At 64.1% G+C, this 15,280-nt stretch overlaps 3 protein-coding genes across 3 annotated transcripts; 2 read left to right on the top strand and 1 right to left on the bottom strand.

Annotated features, from left to right (window-relative positions):
- Positions 1-153: 153 nt before the first annotated feature.
- TAF10 (TATA-box binding protein associated factor 10) lies at positions 154-2,458 on the top strand. Its single transcript, XM_067301438.1, has 5 exons — positions 154-349; positions 1,038-1,195; positions 1,307-1,371; positions 1,519-1,633; positions 2,306-2,458. The coding sequence occupies exons 1-5, from the start codon at positions 154-156 to the stop codon at positions 2,393-2,395; spliced, it is 624 nt and encodes a 207-aa protein (XP_067157539.1). The 3' UTR covers positions 2,396-2,458.
- A 563-nt stretch (positions 2,459-3,021) lies between these two features.
- Positions 3,022-11,366, bottom strand: ILK (integrin linked kinase). Its single transcript, XM_067301366.1, has 13 exons — positions 11,287-11,366; positions 8,483-8,582; positions 6,824-6,989; positions 6,345-6,440; positions 6,080-6,176; positions 5,881-5,964; positions 5,515-5,600; positions 5,075-5,184; positions 4,696-4,823; positions 4,318-4,439; positions 4,132-4,231; positions 3,912-4,042; positions 3,022-3,708 (listed from the first exon to the last, which is right to left on the bottom strand). The coding sequence occupies exons 2-13, from the start codon at positions 8,569-8,571 to the stop codon at positions 3,559-3,561; spliced, it is 1,359 nt and encodes a 452-aa protein (XP_067157467.1). The 5' UTR covers positions 8,572-8,582; positions 11,287-11,366; the 3' UTR covers positions 3,022-3,558.
- RRP8 (ribosomal RNA processing 8) lies at positions 8,607-15,109 on the top strand. Its single transcript, XM_067289440.1, has 8 exons — positions 8,607-8,637; positions 9,249-9,406; positions 11,964-12,174; positions 12,377-12,851; positions 12,984-13,113; positions 13,652-13,758; positions 13,950-14,046; positions 14,946-15,109. The coding sequence occupies exons 1-8, from the start codon at positions 8,607-8,609 to the stop codon at positions 15,054-15,056; spliced, it is 1,320 nt and encodes a 439-aa protein (XP_067145541.1). The 3' UTR covers positions 15,057-15,109.
- Positions 15,110-15,280: the final 171 nt, after the last annotated feature.

Below are 15,280 nucleotides of genomic sequence, written 5' to 3' on the forward strand. Positions count from 1 at the left end.
GGCGGGCTGGCGGGCGGCGGGGCCAATGGCGGGGCGGCGCGGCGGCGGCGGACTGGCGGGCGGCGGGGCCAATGGGAGCGGCGCGGCGGCGCACGCGCGGCCGGCGGGGCGGAGGCGCCTTGGCGGCGCGGCGGTGCGCGGCGCGGCGGGCGGATGAGCGGCAGCGCCGAGCCCGAGCCCCCCGCGGCCCCCGCGGCCCCGGCGCCGCCCGCGCCCGCCCCCGCGCCCGCCGCCGACAACAAGCCCAGCCCGGCCGCCGGCGGCAGCGGCGTCCCCGGGGCGCCCCCGGGCGCGGCGGGCGGCGCGGCGCGGGGGGCCGAGGGCGGCGCGGCGGGCGGGAGGAGCGCCGGTGAGCGGGCGGCGGTGGGGCGGAGCGGGGTCCGGGGGGGCCGGGACGGGGGGCGCTGAGCGGGGCCCGGGGGGGGGGGCAGCCCATGCACGGGGCGGTCCCCAGCGGCGCAGGGCCGGGGCTGGGGCCTGGAGCGTGGGATGCCCTGAGTTTTGGGCCAGGAGCGCAGGGCATCCGGGACGCGGGGCCCGATGTGCTGGGGTCCCCCCCCAGGTGTGGGACCCGTGAGCGTGGGGGGGCCTGGGGGACAGGGCCCTATGTGCTGGGGTCCCCCCCAGGTGTGGGGCTCATGAGCATGGGGGGGCCTGGGGGACAGTGCCTAATGTGCTGGGGTCCCCCCCAGGTGTGGGGCCCATGAGCATGGGGGGGGCCTGGGCCCTATGTGCTGGGATCCCCCCAGTTGTGGGGCCCATGAGTGTGGGGGGGCCTGGGGGACAGGGCCCGATGTGCTGGGGTCCCCCCCAGGTGTGGGGCCCATGAGCGTGGGGGGGCCTGAGCCCTATGTTCTGGGGTCCCCCCCCCAGGAGTGGGGCCCATGAGCGTGTCCATCCACATGATTGCTGGTGCCTATGGGGGGCAGAGCCCCACAGGTGACTGGAGTCCCGGGAAGCAGGTGGCCATGAAGGATGGGGCAGGGCTGAGGGCTGCAGCTGGGGGCAGCTGCCCACTGAGTGCCCTGTGCCTGCAGTACCCGTCTCTGCTGCAGTGGCTGCAGCTCCCTCCGAAGGGGCTATGTCCAATGGGGTCTACGTGCCTCCTAGCGCGGCCAACGGGGATGTGAAGCCGGTGGTTTCCACAACGCCGCTGGTGGACTTCCTCATGCAGCTGGAGGATTACACGCCTACGGTAATGGAACAGACTGGTAGGCAGCCTTGTGCGCTGGTGACAGTGGGCATCTGGGCTCCCTGCAAGCCACAAGAAGGAAACAGAGTTTCTCCAACTTTTTTTCGTCTGCAGATCCCAGATGCTGTCACAGGGTATTACCTGAACAGAGCAGGATTTGAAGCCTCTGATCCGCGCATGTAAGTGGCAGCTGGTATAGCAGGGTATGGCTTTAAGGATCCTGTACGGGGTCTGATAGCTTGGGGCCCCGAGAGATATCATTTTAACCCCGCTGATGCTCAGTGCTTTCCGTCTAAAGTTATCCCTTGTCTTTCCTTACTGGACAGCATTCGTTTGATCTCTCTGGCTGCACAGAAGTTTATTTCTGACATTGCCAATGATGCACTGCAGCACTGCAAGATGAAGGGAACAGCCTCTGGCAGCTCCCGCAACAAGAGCAAGGTGAGAAAAGGATGGAACTGCTGCTCTGATGGGGGAAGATGTCTTCCCCTGCGGCTGCAGCAAGTTAAGACACGATGCAGGGATGTGTGTTGTAGAAAGTAGTCTTAAATCTATTGTGCTGCTGAAAGGCTCTTGAACAGCTGCCTGACACCCTTGCTAACAAGCTAAGGCTCTGCCAGGGGAAAAGGGATACTAGTGAGAAAGTGAAACGGGCAGTGGAGTTCATGGACTACGCCTTGGTGGCTTTCACAGGAATGTTTGAGTTGCTGTATTTGATTAGACCAGGGGCCATGTAGCCCTGCATCCTCTTGATGCTTTAAGGAAAAATATAAACAAGCAGTAAGTGTGTAGAAACAGTTTCTGGGAATTCTCCCAGTCACCATCTATTTGTGGTTCAGGAGCTTTATGACAGAGATGTAATTTGTAGCTTTGAGAACCCTCAGTGCGGTTCTGTGCTTGTTGAGCAGTTGAGGGCAGAGAGCAAATGAAATGCTTCGTACTTAAGGACTGGTTAATGCCCAAGACGCTGATCTGCAGCTGATTCTGGGAATTGTGGATGTACAGGTCACCACAACTTCTAGAGGAAAAAAGCTAAACCCACAAGGTTGCTGAGGAATGCCCAGCAGTTTAGATTGTTGTTGCTGTAACTGACTGTACTCCCTGTCTCTCCAGGATAAGAAGTACACGCTGACTATGGAGGACCTGACACCGGCACTTGCAGAATATGGCATCAATGTGAAAAAGCCACATTACTTCACATAAAGACTGAGGGATGTCTCTGGGAACTTTTGTAGAGTTGTTTCTGTGCCATTAAACAGTTGGGTAGGTTTTATTTCTTTTTGTGTAGAGACAGCTTGTCTCCAGCCCATGTGCTAATGCCTTGCTTGCCATGAGTAAAATACCATGTCAGCTGGTTTGCAAAGGCCTCTATTTTTGCTACATAAATGAAAGTTAGTCCTATGCCTTTGAAAGTCCTGCACAGAGAGAAGTATGTTGTAGTGCTCACAACCAGTGGATTCTAGTTACAGCTTTTACTAGTTCTGGGGCGCTCAGCCCTGCCCCAAGAAGCTGAAGGAAAGGTGAAGTGGCAACAGAACTGCCCAACCCTCTTCTTCAGATCTTCCTCCCAAGCATACCCACTGTTTTTTCCAGAGGAATGCTCTGGTCCCTGCACGGCTACTACCATAGATGTAGCTCGGGCCCTTCTCTCAGAAGATAATGGTGCTGTTAGCCCCAGCTGCTTTCCAGCTACCAGTTACTGGAGGAGTTTTGGTGCAGGCGAAGATCCAGAGCCTAGGGCTCTGAGTGTTGAGCAGCCCTCACGTCAGCCTTGCCCCCTTTTGTGGGCAACGCTCTGTGCAAGCACACACCCCTCCACCAGCAGCCAGTTTTTGTAAGAAATGTTTATTTCAGACGCTGGCGGCTTTTCCACATGGCCTGGATGGAAATGATAAGAAGTGAAGCGCGAAGCTGGGGTGGTGCTGGGCGCAAACAGGCAAACCTCACCCCACTGCCCCTACGTAGGGAAGAGCACCAGGACTGGGACTTGTCTAACACGAGACTGCTGAGTGGGTGAGATGCTCTGGGCCTGGGGATGAGGAGGGTAAGATGGCTCCACAGCCCAGCCCCAGCCTCATGGCTAGCAGAGCCCAGCCATGCTCAGTGTCCTGGGCCAGGCTTCCTGCTCAGTCTGTGCCCGTAGCTGCCAGGGAGGATGGAGGTGCTGCCCCAGATTTGGCGCTACAGTGCCTGAAGCCTGCAGGGCAGCTTCAGAGAAGGCAGCATTGTCTGTACCGTGTGTCCGTGGGTGGCTCAGGGTGAGGGGGCATTCCCTGCTCCCCCTTGGCTCTGGGGTTAAGAAGGCACTTGGGGGTGGTGGGGAGGGAAGCATGGCAGCAGCAGGTGGCTGGGAGGCACCTCCCTCTCTACTTTTCCTGCATCTTCTCCAGGATGGGCACAATCATGTCAAACTTTGGGCGCTTGGCTGGGTCCTCGTTCATGCAAATCTTCATCAGCTTGCAGATGTGTGGGGATATGCCAGGCGGGATAGTTGGACGTAGCCCCTCCAGTGCCACCTGGGAGCAAAGGAAAAGTTGAGCAGTATCAGAAATCTGGACCCAGCCCTGTAGCTGAAAGGCGCAGCAGATACTTCTGGAAGGAGTGTAGGTGTGTTATCCTTTGTTGGGCCCTGCCTCCCCTCGCTGCGGGCTGCTGTAAACCCAGTTATGTCCTGGCTGATTTGGTTCGGATGGTGCAGTTTCCCCAGCCCGCTCCTCACCTTCATGCCTATCTCCATGTTGGATAAGTCTGCAAACGGCACCTCACGGGTCACCAGCTCCCACAGCAGCACTGCAAAGCTCCACATGTCAGCTGAGCGCCTGTTAATTTCCTCTGGTTTCTTCTGCAAGGCTGTAGGGAATCCAGCACAGGGAACTGAATAGGGCTGAGGACAAGGAAGGGGGTAAGGAGCAGGAGGGTCGTGGCTGCCTGCAGCTCACCTTCTGGTGCTACCCAGGCTGGTGCGTACATCCTCCCCGGGCACTGGAAGGAGAACTTGACGTCAGCCATGCTGATCCGTGCTGTCATGTCCTCGTCGATCTGGGGAGAGAGGGGTGGTCACAGGGGAGCCTGTCCTGTACCAGTCTGCAGGAGGAAGGACTGGGACAAACAGCACCGACACTCACCATGATGCTGCGGCTGTTGAGGTGGTGGCGTGGAATGAGGGGCTCCAACGTGTGCAGGAAGGCCATGCCCCGTGCAATGTCTAAGGCAAATTTCACTGCCTGCATCTGGTCCACCACAAAGTCTGCAGGGAGGGAGATGGCACGAGGACAGCGAGAGAAAGGGGTGCCATGTCACTTGTAGGAAGCGGGTATGGAGAAGGAGTTGCTGGGGTTTGTACTGTGGGTGTGGTGAAGGCTTGGGGACTGGAGCCCAAGCTTAACCCAGGGCCAGTCTGGTTATTGCAGCTAGAGGGCCCCCCCAAATCACGGAGAAGTAATTTCCCAAGGGTGGAGACACAAACCTCTGCCCCCAGCTCTGTCACCCCCACCAGTACTCACTTGTCCCCTCGTGTAACACATTGTAGAGGGAGCCATATGGCATCCAGTGGCTGATGACGATGGGGTGGGGTGCAGGGGGGGACTGGCAGGCACCCAGCACCGGTAGCACGTTGGGATGTGAGAAGATCCTGCAAGAGAAGTGACAGCCCTGAAAACAGCGGGTGCTGCCCGCACCCCCTCGCCTCCTGCCCGGCGCATTGCACAACCTGTGGCGTGCTACCCTCCTGGGGCATCCTCCTGTGCCCCCAGACTCCGCTCTCTGGGGCGCTAGCGCCCAGCCCTGCAGACCTGGCTGTCTCTTGCCCATCTTACACCCCCTCTGGAGATATCCCCACCTGCAAGAACCATGGCTGCCCTGAGACAGGAGGCCAGCGCTCACCGGAGCTTTGGGTATTCCTCGTTGAAGTCTCGGCTCTTCCGAGTTGTCCAGTCCCGGATTTTCAGCATTTTGATGACGATGTCGTTGCCTTGCCAGCGCCCTTTCCACAACTGCAGGGAGATGAGTGGAGTTAGTCACTGTGGAAGGGCCATGCAGTCCCCAAGCATCTCCTAGCCTCATGTGCAGGGCTGTGGGGCCTGTGGAGCCCACAGGACCTGTCCACAGCTGTGTGGAACAGCTGTGACAAAGCTTAAGAGCAAACCATGGCATTTCAGTCCCGGACAGGTGCCTGCTTTGTGTGGGCTGGCCCCACACTCGGACATGGAAACCCACCAAGCAGTTGTGCCTCAGTTCTGCACTCTGCAGTCAGCCAGGTGCTGGATAGAGAGCAGGGGTCCGCAGGAGTGCAGCTATCTTATCTCACAGAGACAAGCACACACCTCTCCTGACTGGTTCTCGTTGAGTTTTTGGCCCAAGGTCAGCTGTTTGAAGTCTATTCCAGCAAGTTTGTTGAGTGTCCCATTTCCTGTAACAAGAGGAAGAGATGGAAAGAGCCTGTGGGAGCTCCTTGGTTGCATGGGACCTTCCTCCTAATGTCCCCTGAGAGCACAGAGGGAGGGAGTGCCAGTGGGGCACCACCCCACTCTTACCAGGAGCCACCCACACTGAGGAGCTTCCCATCTCCAAAATGAGCCAGTTGCAGTGCAAACGGCTGCCCCCTCACCAGAAGTCTGCCCTGCCACGGAGGAGAGCTGTGCTCTTCCCCTCCGGGCAATGTACCCCGTCAGTAAAGGCTCTGTCCTTACGGGGACGTGTGCGGGTTGTTCCCTTCCAGAAGGTATCCTTGTAGGGGATCTTGGTCAGGCTCTGGCCCAGCTTCTCAGCACGCTCTGGAGAGGGACAAAGAGTTTGACAGTGCAAGTACAGAGAGCTCGCTGACGCTGAGCACGGGGGCTGCAGCAGGAGCCGGAGGGAAGCAGTGGGGTCAGAGGAAGAGCCTCCTACCTTTCAAGACTTCTCGCAGTGGTGTCTTGGCTTTGTCAATGGGTGTCTCGCCGTATTTGTTAGCAATGCTGACCAAGGCCCCGTTGCTCACAAGGTCCTGAGAGAGGAGAAAGTGAGGATCTTCACAGAGCTTGCTATCCTCTTCTCAGCTGCTTCATATCACACCGAGCCTCCTGCCTTGCCCTCCCTCCATCCCCCTCCCCATATTCCCCTCAGCCAGCTCCCTCTCCCAAGACTCCTGTCTGTGACCACGGCCTTTGCTCACCTCCGCCACCTGGTCATGTCCCCAGAAGCAGGCATAGTGCAGAGGGGTGTTCCCATGTTCGTTCACTGCATTGATGTCCGCCTTGAACTGGATCAGCTGGAGGCAGGACAATCCCCATGAATCTAGAGCAGGCCCCCTTCCACCCCAACACCTTGCCCTGGGAGAGGACAGGAGTACCGGCACACACGCTGCCTTGCTCCTGGCAAGGCTTCCTGTTGGGAGGGAGCTGACGCTGGATATGGGGCTTTTGTGGGAGTGGGGGTGGAGGGGTGCTCAGAGGCCTCCAGGCAGGATGCAGCAAGCACACGGTAAGGGAGCTGGCAGGCGTCAGCAGGGAGCAGGGGAGTGAATGAGTCCTGGGAGGAGCAGGGCAGACCGCTGCCCAGAGTCCTGCTCGGTTTGGTATGGGGTTGGGATGCCCGAGGAGCTGTGAACATGAGGCAGCGCGTTAGCTGAGGGAGGCAGGTCAGCGCCGATACCTTCTGCACAATGTCGCGGTGGCCGTGGCTGGCAGCGAGGTGCAGTGGGGTGTCATCGCCACGGTTCATGACATTAATGCGTGCTCCCCGCATGATGAGCATGTCGACCACGTTGGAGCGGCCCTCACGGCAGGCCCAGTGCAGGGGGCTGAAGCCATGGTCATCCCTGGAGAGACGGACAGTGACAGCTCTGCTGAGCTGCCTCGACCTGACGCCCAGTGCTGAGGACTGGGCTGCGGCAGTGGGAGCCGGACCCTGGTGCTGCGTCCTCCCCCCCAGGCCCAGGAAGGGCAGGAGAGGCAGAGCCGGCAGCACTGCCGTGAGGCAGGTGGCCGTCACAGGGCCAGGAGCGCCCGACCCGAGTCACCCAGAGAATCCGCACAGCCTGCGGAGACGAACAGGACAGGCTGAGCATTCTCCAGCTCTCTCCCATCCCCGTGAGGGCCCCGGAGGCCCTGGCCAAATCCCATCTTCTGCAGGGCTGAATCACGGAGGTGCTGGCAAGAGCTCGGATCCCCTCCCCCAGTCCTGCTCACAGCCGCTGCCTGGCCAAGTAAGGGAGGAGGAGACCAGCCAGGCCTTAAAAGGAGATTATGGCCTGGCAGGCAGGGGACCTGCACCGCATCCCTGCTCTCTTTTCAGGTCCTGGTCCCAGGCACTGCAGACCTGCCTGTGCCCCCTTTGGTGCCCCTCATCTGCCCCACAATCTTCCTGCACCATCCCTGCAACCAGGCAGGGCAGTCAATGCACAGGCCAGGCATAGCCTGGCATGGACACCCAGGACCCAAAGGCCACAGTGAGTCCCAGCTGCCCCCCCAGTCCCTCAGATCTACTACATCTGGGACTGGAAGAGCTCTGTATGCCTGGGATCCTCCAGGAGGGCCTGAAAGAAATGGCTAAAGGCCAAAGAAAGGTTCCTTTTCCCAGACCAAGCTCAGCAAAGGAACTGCCATGGCGTGGGAAAAGAGGGACCCTTAGTATGCAGGGCAGGACACTGCCTGCCCCCAGGTGCTGAGATGTCTGCCCTAAACCCTGCGCCTGGCCTGGGCTTTGTTGCTCCAGAAAGGCCTGTGGACATTAAGTTGACCTGCGAGAGCCCACAGGAGCTCCTGAAGCAGGAGGAGATCCTGTGTGGGGAGGGAGATGCCTGGGGTGCTGAGCACGTGCGCAGGGAACAGGTCAGCCAGGCGTGAGTGCCCTGCAGAGCTACTGGCCCCGGGCTGGTCCCCAGCTCTTGCTTTAGACCCTGCCTCTGCTTCAGCCACACGGTAGCTGTTACGCTCCCAGCTCAGTGGAAGGAGGAAGGAGAGTCACCCAGACACACAAGGCACTTTGGGGACAGAGAAGTTTCCGCTGGCATCCCCCAGCCCGACCCCAAGTCTGAGATGCGTCTCCGTGCTCGGGAGCAGCAGACTCCGAGGAAGCAGCCTCTGCGCTGGCCAGCCAAAGGGATGTGCAGCCCTCATGCCTCAGCGATGCTGTAACTTCCTGCCCCGGCTGGGAGGAGCTGAATCCCACCCCCTTCCCAGGACAGAGAGCAGAGCGGAAACGGGCCGAGGCGCTGGGCTGGCGCCCTCGCCCCACGGCATAGCCGTGCCAGGGACAGCACTGCCACGATCCCGCCAGGCCCTGGGCCAGGGCCAGCCCCATCCTGCTCACCCCTGGTTGAGGTCGTTCTCCGTGTTGTCCAGCCAGAGGCGCACGGCCACAGCGTTGCCCTCTCGGCACTGCGTGAAGATGTCATCCATCGTGGCTCCTGCTGCGGAGAGGAACACGTCGGAGGATGTGGGACCCGGCTGCGGAGAAGGGCACACGCAGGCCAGGGCTCCCTGCCTCTGTCCCCCTTCCCTGCACCTGGCCCCACGGCCCGGACCGCCTCCCACGGTCCCTTTGCTTCTGGAGGTCCCTCAGCTGGAGCATCTCCCCGGGGAGGCCCAGGACAAGCGCCTCGCATCCCCTCTCCTCGGCAGCCCTCGGGAAAGTCTGCTGCCGACTGATGACGGCTGGGAACAGGCTGGACTCACGCAGCCAGAAACGGAAGTTCATGACTGACTAAAATATCATGGGTGCCTGCCTCAGCTCACAGGAAGCGGGTTCAGCATCCACAGCCTTATCTGTGGGCCCAGCTGGCCCCAAGCGCTCCACTTTTCCCAGGCTGGGAGCAAGCTTGGGGGGCAGAGTTGCAGGAGGTCCAGCACCACCCTGCATGGGACTTGTTGGCTTCACTGCCTCTCCTGCCCCTTAATTCTGGCCCAAGCTGGGCTGAACTTGGCGCAGGATCAAGCTCAAGAAACTGGGACCCCAAAGATCCACAAGCTTCCCCTCTCTCAGCTCTAACCACCAGACATCCCATCTCCGAGCTAGGCAGAGAGCCCGCATGTCCTGGCTTCGTTTTTAATCCCTCGACAACACTGGCCTCACTGAGACCCGCAGCTCCCCAGCTCCGTGGAGCCGTGCCTGGCGGGTACACTGCTGCCGGGGGGTCTGGGGCATCAAGCAGAGACACCGGGCTGCTCTCAGGGAATCCCACAGTGCAGGCTGCATGGTCGAACCCAGCGCAACGTCCCGGACCCTGCCCCAGAGGTAAACCCGTGAACACTTAAACCTGGGATTCTCGGGGCTCTCCGCAGGGCCTGGCACTTGCCCAGCTGCAGAACTGCTGCCCCCAGGCCCTCGCCCAGTCTGCACGGATGGGGCAGGATCTGTCACGCTTCCTGACCCCCGCACGGGCAGCCAGCACCCAGGCGGGACAACCAACCCCCCCTGCATATACCACGGGCTCCAGGCAGCCTGCTAAGTGGGACGAGGGACACGGCAAACCAGTCCCACGGCCCAGACCCCAGAAAGGGCTTCACAGGTGTCAGAACAGGCTCCGGCATTTCCAGGACGGCCCTCAGCTGCAGGGGCAGCGCCAGCCCCGCTCCTGGCTCAACCGGCACGGAGCGGCGAGCAAACCCCTGCCTGCCGACATCCCGGGGGTCTCGCCAGGCCCAGAGCCCCACGCTGCCTCGAGGTGGTGGCAGAGCCCCCAGGCTGCATTATATACCCACCCAGCTGGGGCACCCCAGTGACACCCCATCCCCTAACCAGCCCTCTGGGACTTGCACCGTGCTGTCACTCCCACCTCTCCTCCAAGAACCGTGTCCCCTCCGTGGCCCAGCGGAGCAGGATGTGCTCCTGTCTGTCGCCACACCAGCCCCCGCGTCAGCCCCGGCTGAGGCTTCCAGGCCTCTCCTGCCGCAGCCCACCAGCCCCTGCCCCTATTCTTGGCCCTGACCCTTGCCCATCCTGCCCCCCAGTCCCAGCCCCTAACCCCAGCCCCTCACCCCTGCTGCTTTTGCCCCATCAGCTCCAGCCCGTAGCCCCTGCCCCTAACCCCAGCCCCAGCTCTCCCGCCCTGCCCCTAACCCCTGCCTGCCCCAGCCTGGCGCACCCAGCAGCATATCCTACCCCGGACCAACGCTGACCCCAGATTCTGTCCGTGCTAGCACAGCCCAACCCCAACCCCATCCCACCTGCCCTGCCCTGCACCAACCCCAACCCCATCGTCACCCAGTCCACCTCCAACACCAACCCCTGTCCATCCCGGCCTGGACCAACTCCAACCCCATCCCCTGCCCTTCCCAGTCCAGACCAACCTGGACCTGTCCTACTGCAGCTGCGTCCTGTCCTAACCTGGACCGACCCTGACCCCAGCTTGGACAAACCTCAGCTCCAGCCTGGATCAGCCCAACCTGCACCCAGACCGACCCCAACCCCAAACCCAACCCCAGCCTGGACCCCAATGCGGGCTGACCCCAATCCGGACCTGGACTAAGCCTGACTCTAACGCGGCCTGACCCCGACCCGGCCTGACCCCGACTGCGACCCGAGCCTGGACCCCGATGCGGACCGACCCCAATCCTGACCCGGACTGACCCTGACCCCAACACAGACTGACCCCAACCCCAGCCTGGACCCCAATGCAGACCGACCCCGACCCCAACCCGGACTGAGCCTGACTCTAACGCGGACCGACCCCGAACCCAACCCCAGCCTGGACCCCAGTGCAGACTGACCCCAATCCTGACCCAGACTGAGCCTGACTCTAACGTGGACCAACCGTGACCCGGCCTGACCCCGACCGCGACCCCAGCCCGGACCCCGATGCGGACCGACCCCGACCCCAGCGCGGATCAGCCCGCCCCCAGCCCAGACCGACCCCGACCCCAGCCCATCCCAGCCCGCACCGACCCCAGCCTCAGCCCGTCCCAGCTCGGACGAGCCCCAGCCCAGCCCTATCCCAGACCGGACCGATCGCAGCCCCGGCCCCGGCCCCGGTCTCGGCCCGTCCTGCCCCGTCTGGGCTCTGTCCGAGGCAGCCCGCAGCCCCGGCCCCTCTCCGAGGCGGGCGGCCGCGCTCCCGGCCCCGCTGCCCCGCGGCCCTGCTGCCCCGCGGCCCGGCGCGGCCCCGGCGCCCTTACCGGTCCCGGCGGCGGCGCTGGGCGGCGGCTCGGCGGCGCGGGGAGCGCGGGCTCCGCCCCGGCAGCGCCGCCCCACGGCGCCCCCTGCCGGCCGGCCGCGGCGCCGCGCCGGGCTCGGGGGCAGGGCGGCGCACGGCGGGGACCCCGCGCTGCGGCCGCGCCGCGCCGGGCCCGGGTCCCTGCGCCGCCCGCGCCGCCGCCCCGGACCCCCGCGGCCCCGGACCCCCGCGGGGACGGGCGGGGCGAAGCGAGGAGGGGCGGGGCGAGGCTGGGATGGGCGAGGCGAGGCGGGCGCAGCGGGCTGTTCGGCCTCCCGGGCGCAGGGGGCGAGGGCGCTGCGCCTGCCGCCGGGGCCGCTCTAGCCCCCCGCCTGCTCTCGCTGGTTCCTGCGCTGACGTCACGGCGGCGCGCACGTGGGCACGGCGGCTGGGCCGGGCCGGAGCCGGTAGCCGGTGCGAGCCGCGGGTCCCGGTGCCGGTCGCCGGGCCATGTTCGCGGAGGAGGAGTGGAAGGACGGGGCGGGCGCCGCCGCCGCCGCCCTGGGCCCGGCTGTGCCGCGGCTCGGCGGCCCCGCGGCGTCACACCGGCCGGTAAGGGGCCCGCGCGCGATCCCGCCCGACGGGGCGGGGGCCGGGGCCGGGGCCGCGGCGCGCTCACCCCCCCGCTGCCCTCCGCAGGCCCCGGCGGGAGCGGCGCGGCGGCGGCGGCGGCTCCTGGCCACCCTGCAGCGCCTGCGGGCGGCGGCTGGGCCGCAGCGGCTTGCGCGGAGACGGGCCTCGAAGCGGCGGGCCGCGGCTGAGGGGCCCCCGAGCGGCCCCGACGAGCCCCGGGCGGAGCCGGAGCCGGAGCGGCAGCCGGAGCGGCAGGCTGGGCAGCGCCGCAGCAAAGGTACTGCCCCGCGCCCCGAGTCGGCGGCTGGCGCCACCCCGCTGGTCTGGGGTGTCCTGCGGGAACCGGGTGGCTTTGGCTGCTGGCAGAAGTACCCGGCGCCCTGGGGGGACCGGGCATTAGGCTAACGGCTGCAGGGTGAAACCTGAGCAGGGCTGGGGAGCCGCTTGCTGCGGCACTGACTTTCCTCTCTGCCTTTCAGATGTGCCTGCTGAGCTGCCTGGGGACAAACCCCCGCCGAGCCCGGAGCGCGTGAAGCCGGAGACGGGGCTGTCAGCCGAGGGGCCAGCACAGAGACTGAGCAGGAAGCAGTGGAGGAACAAACAAAAGAATAAAAGGCGTCAGAAAAATAAGTTCAAAGTGGGGCCTGGACCTGGCGGGGAGAAGCGTCTGGATGCGGAGGCAAGCGTAGAGCCAGGCGCTTTGGAGTTGCCCACTGTGGAAACACTGCCTTCGGAGCGGTCCGAGGCCTTGCGTGCACGGATGGAGGAACGGCTCCTCTCTGCCCGGTTCCGCTACATCAACCAGCAGCTCTACACTTCCAGCAGCCAGGAAGCGGCACAGCTCTTCCAGAATGACCCTGACGCTTTTCAGATCTACCATCGTGGCTTTGCTCAACAGGTGGGGCGATGGCCCGAGAATCCCGTGCATCGCATAGTTCGTTATCTGCGACAGCGGTGAGTGTGGGGCCGAACTAGGAGGCTCTGGAGACCCTAGTCCAAGGCGCAGTCTCCAAGCTGTGGGGACAAACTGAGGCTGTGGGGCACGGGGAAAGCGGTGTTCTCAGTCTGCTCCCCGCTTCTCCCCAGGCCAGCCTCACTGGTAGTGGCAGACTTTGGGTGTGGTGACTGCAAGATTGCAAACGGCGTCAGAAACAAGGTTCACTCTTTCGACCTGGTAGCTCTCAGCCCACTCGTCACCGTGTGTGACATGGCCAAGGTAGGGGGCTGCAATTGTGCGTGTGATAACAGCAGAGGTTACCTTGGGGAGACAAGATACGCACTGTGCAAAGCAAGCACGTGCTTAGACCCAGAGAGGTGCAATAAAGGAGTCGAATGACATATTGGCCTGTATGCGAGGGACGGCAGTTGTGCAGGGAGTTCTCCATGCTTCCTGGGGACTGCAGCGCATGGGCAAAGCGTGCACCCACGCAGACATCACGGCAGCTTGTGGGGGTGGGCTGCATGCTCGTAGCTGCCTGGCAGGTTGCAGGAGGCACACGTGGGGTGGCAAGTTGTGGGGGAGAGAGGCGGGGGGAGGGCTGAGAAAGCGTCTGGGGTTGAAGACAATCCCATGCACGAGAAGAGGGAGCATGTGTTTGTTCTGAAAACTGGGGCACCTCTGCTTGTGGGCTCTCCACAGAAGATGCAGGTTGAATCCAAGAGCCTAGGGAAAGGAGACTCCTGAAGCACAGGGAAAGGGTGCCCCAGGCCTGGGGCTAACCTCCTTGTGCAGGGTTGTCTCTGGTGTTTCACAGGTGCCCTTGGCAGCTGAATCCGTGGATGTTGCAGTATTCTGCCTAGCACTGATGGGCACCAACCTGCAGGAGATCCTAGAAGAGGCAAATCGTGTGCTGAAGCAGGGGTAGGCAGTGACATGCTGGTACTTGGGGCTGGGTACAAGGGTAAAGGAGGCAGAGAAGGGGTTGCTGTGAAGAGCCCTGGAGGCAGGGGCTTGGCCTTGGTTGCAGGCAGTGGGGAGAAGAGGCGCTGGGTGGGAGACAGGCCAGGGCTGTATCTGTGCTGCCACCAATTCCAGGTGCGGTGTTTCCATAGGGGCACCCTGATGATGGCTGAAGTCGCCAGCCGCTTTGAAGACCTCCGAGCCTTTGTGAATTCTATGGCTCATCTGGGCTTCAAGTCTGTCTCCAAGGTGTGTCCTCAGAAGAGGCCCTGTGTGGGGATGGCGTGGGGACAGGGCTGGCAGGAGATGCAGGGCTGGGGCAGGGGTGTGGGGATGGCATGGGGATGGGGCTGGCAGGGCACACAGGACTGGGGCAGGGGTGTGGGGATGGGTGCTGGCAGGGGACATGGGTCAGGGATGTGGGGATAGTGTGGGGACAGTAGTCGGGAGGGGACATGGGGGTGGGGCAGGGGGTGTGGGGATGGTGTGGGGACATGGCTGGGTCGTGGGGACAGTGACCAGCAGGGGACACGGGGCTGGGGGTGTGGGGATGGTGTGGGGTGGGGGGCTGGCAGAGGACATGGGGCTGGGGCAGGGGGTGTGGGGATGGTGCGGGGCCGCGGGCCGGCAGGGGACACAGGGCTGGGGCAGGGAATGTGGGGATGGCGTGGGGCTGGGGGCCGGCAGGGGACACGGGGCTGGGGCAGGGGGTGTGGGGATGGCGTGGGGCCGGGGGTCGGCAGGGGACACGGGGCCGGGCAGTGGGTGTGGGGATGGTGCGGGGCCGGGGGCTGGGGGCCGGGGTGTGTGCACGGGTGCCGGCAGGGGACACGGGGTCGGGGTGTGGGGACGGGGGCCGGCAGGGGACACGGGGCCGGGCAGGGGGTGTGGGGACGGCGTGGGGACGGGGGCCGGCAGGGGACACGGGACCGGGCAGGTGGTGTGGGGACGGGTGCCGGCAGGGGACAGGGGGCCGGGGCAGGTGGTGTGGGGACGGGTGCCGGCAGGGGACACGGGGCCGGGGTGTGGGGACGGGGGCCGGCAGGGGACACGGGGCTGAGGCTGGCCTGCAGTGGCGGGACGTGGGAGCGGGCCCGGAGCGCAGGTCCGGAGCGGCGGCGCCCCGCTCACGGTGGGGTTTCTTGCAGGACGTGTCGAGCCCGTTCTTTTTCCTGCTGGAGTTCTCCAAGACGGGCCCGCCCCGCCGCCGCCCCGGGCCCGGCCTCCGCCTCCGGGCCTGCCTCTACAAGCGGCGCTGAGCGGCCGCGGCGCGCCCGCGCGCTTCCCAATAAAGCCTCGCGTCCCCGCCCGCCCCCCGCCTCGCGGCACCTCCGGGCTGAGGGTCTCGGGTGCGCACGCGCGGGGGCTGGGGCGCGCATGCGCGCGGGGCGGTCGGGGGGGGGACTCCCGGCGGACTGCCCCGGAGGGGGCCGCGGGGCGCAGGCGCGGGGCGGGGCGCGGCGGCGCGTGCGCAGTGCGCGCG

The sequence above is a fragment of the Apteryx mantelli genome, chromosome 1 (assembly GCF_036417845.1).
Source record: "Apteryx mantelli isolate bAptMan1 chromosome 1, bAptMan1.hap1, whole genome shotgun sequence".
Lineage (NCBI taxonomy): Eukaryota > Metazoa > Chordata > Aves > Apterygiformes > Apterygidae > Apteryx > Apteryx mantelli.

Coding starts and splice junctions, on each gene's coding strand:
- TAF10 (XM_067301438.1), top strand. CDS start 154: ATGAGCGGCAGCGCCGAGCCCGAGCCCCCCGCGGCCCCCGCGGCCCCG. Junction 350..1,037: donor GGCGGGCGGGAGGAGCGCCG/GTGAGCGGGCGG, acceptor CTGTGCCTGCAG/TACCCGTCTCTGCTGCAGTG. Junction 1,372..1,518: donor GAAGCCTCTGATCCGCGCAT/GTAAGTGGCAGC, acceptor CTTACTGGACAG/CATTCGTTTGATCTCTCTGG.
- RRP8 (XM_067289440.1), top strand. CDS start 8,607: ATGTGGGACCCGGCTGCGGAGAAGGGCACAC. Junction 12,175..12,376: donor TGGGCAGCGCCGCAGCAAAG/GTACTGCCCCGC, acceptor TCTGCCTTTCAG/ATGTGCCTGCTGAGCTGCCT. Junction 13,759..13,949: donor AATCGTGTGCTGAAGCAGGG/GTAGGCAGTGAC, acceptor GTGTTTCCATAG/GGGCACCCTGATGATGGCTG.
- ILK (XM_067301366.1), bottom strand. CDS start 8,571: ATGGATGACATCTTCACGCAGTGCCGAGAGGGCAACGCTGTGGCCGTG. Junction 6,177..6,344: donor GACATGACCAGGTGGCGGAG/GTGAGCAAAGGC, acceptor CTCCTCTCTCAG/GACCTTGTGAGCAACGGGGC. Junction 4,232..4,317: donor TCAACAGCCGCAGCATCATG/GTGAGTGTCGGT, acceptor CTCTCTCCCCAG/ATCGACGAGGACATGACAGC.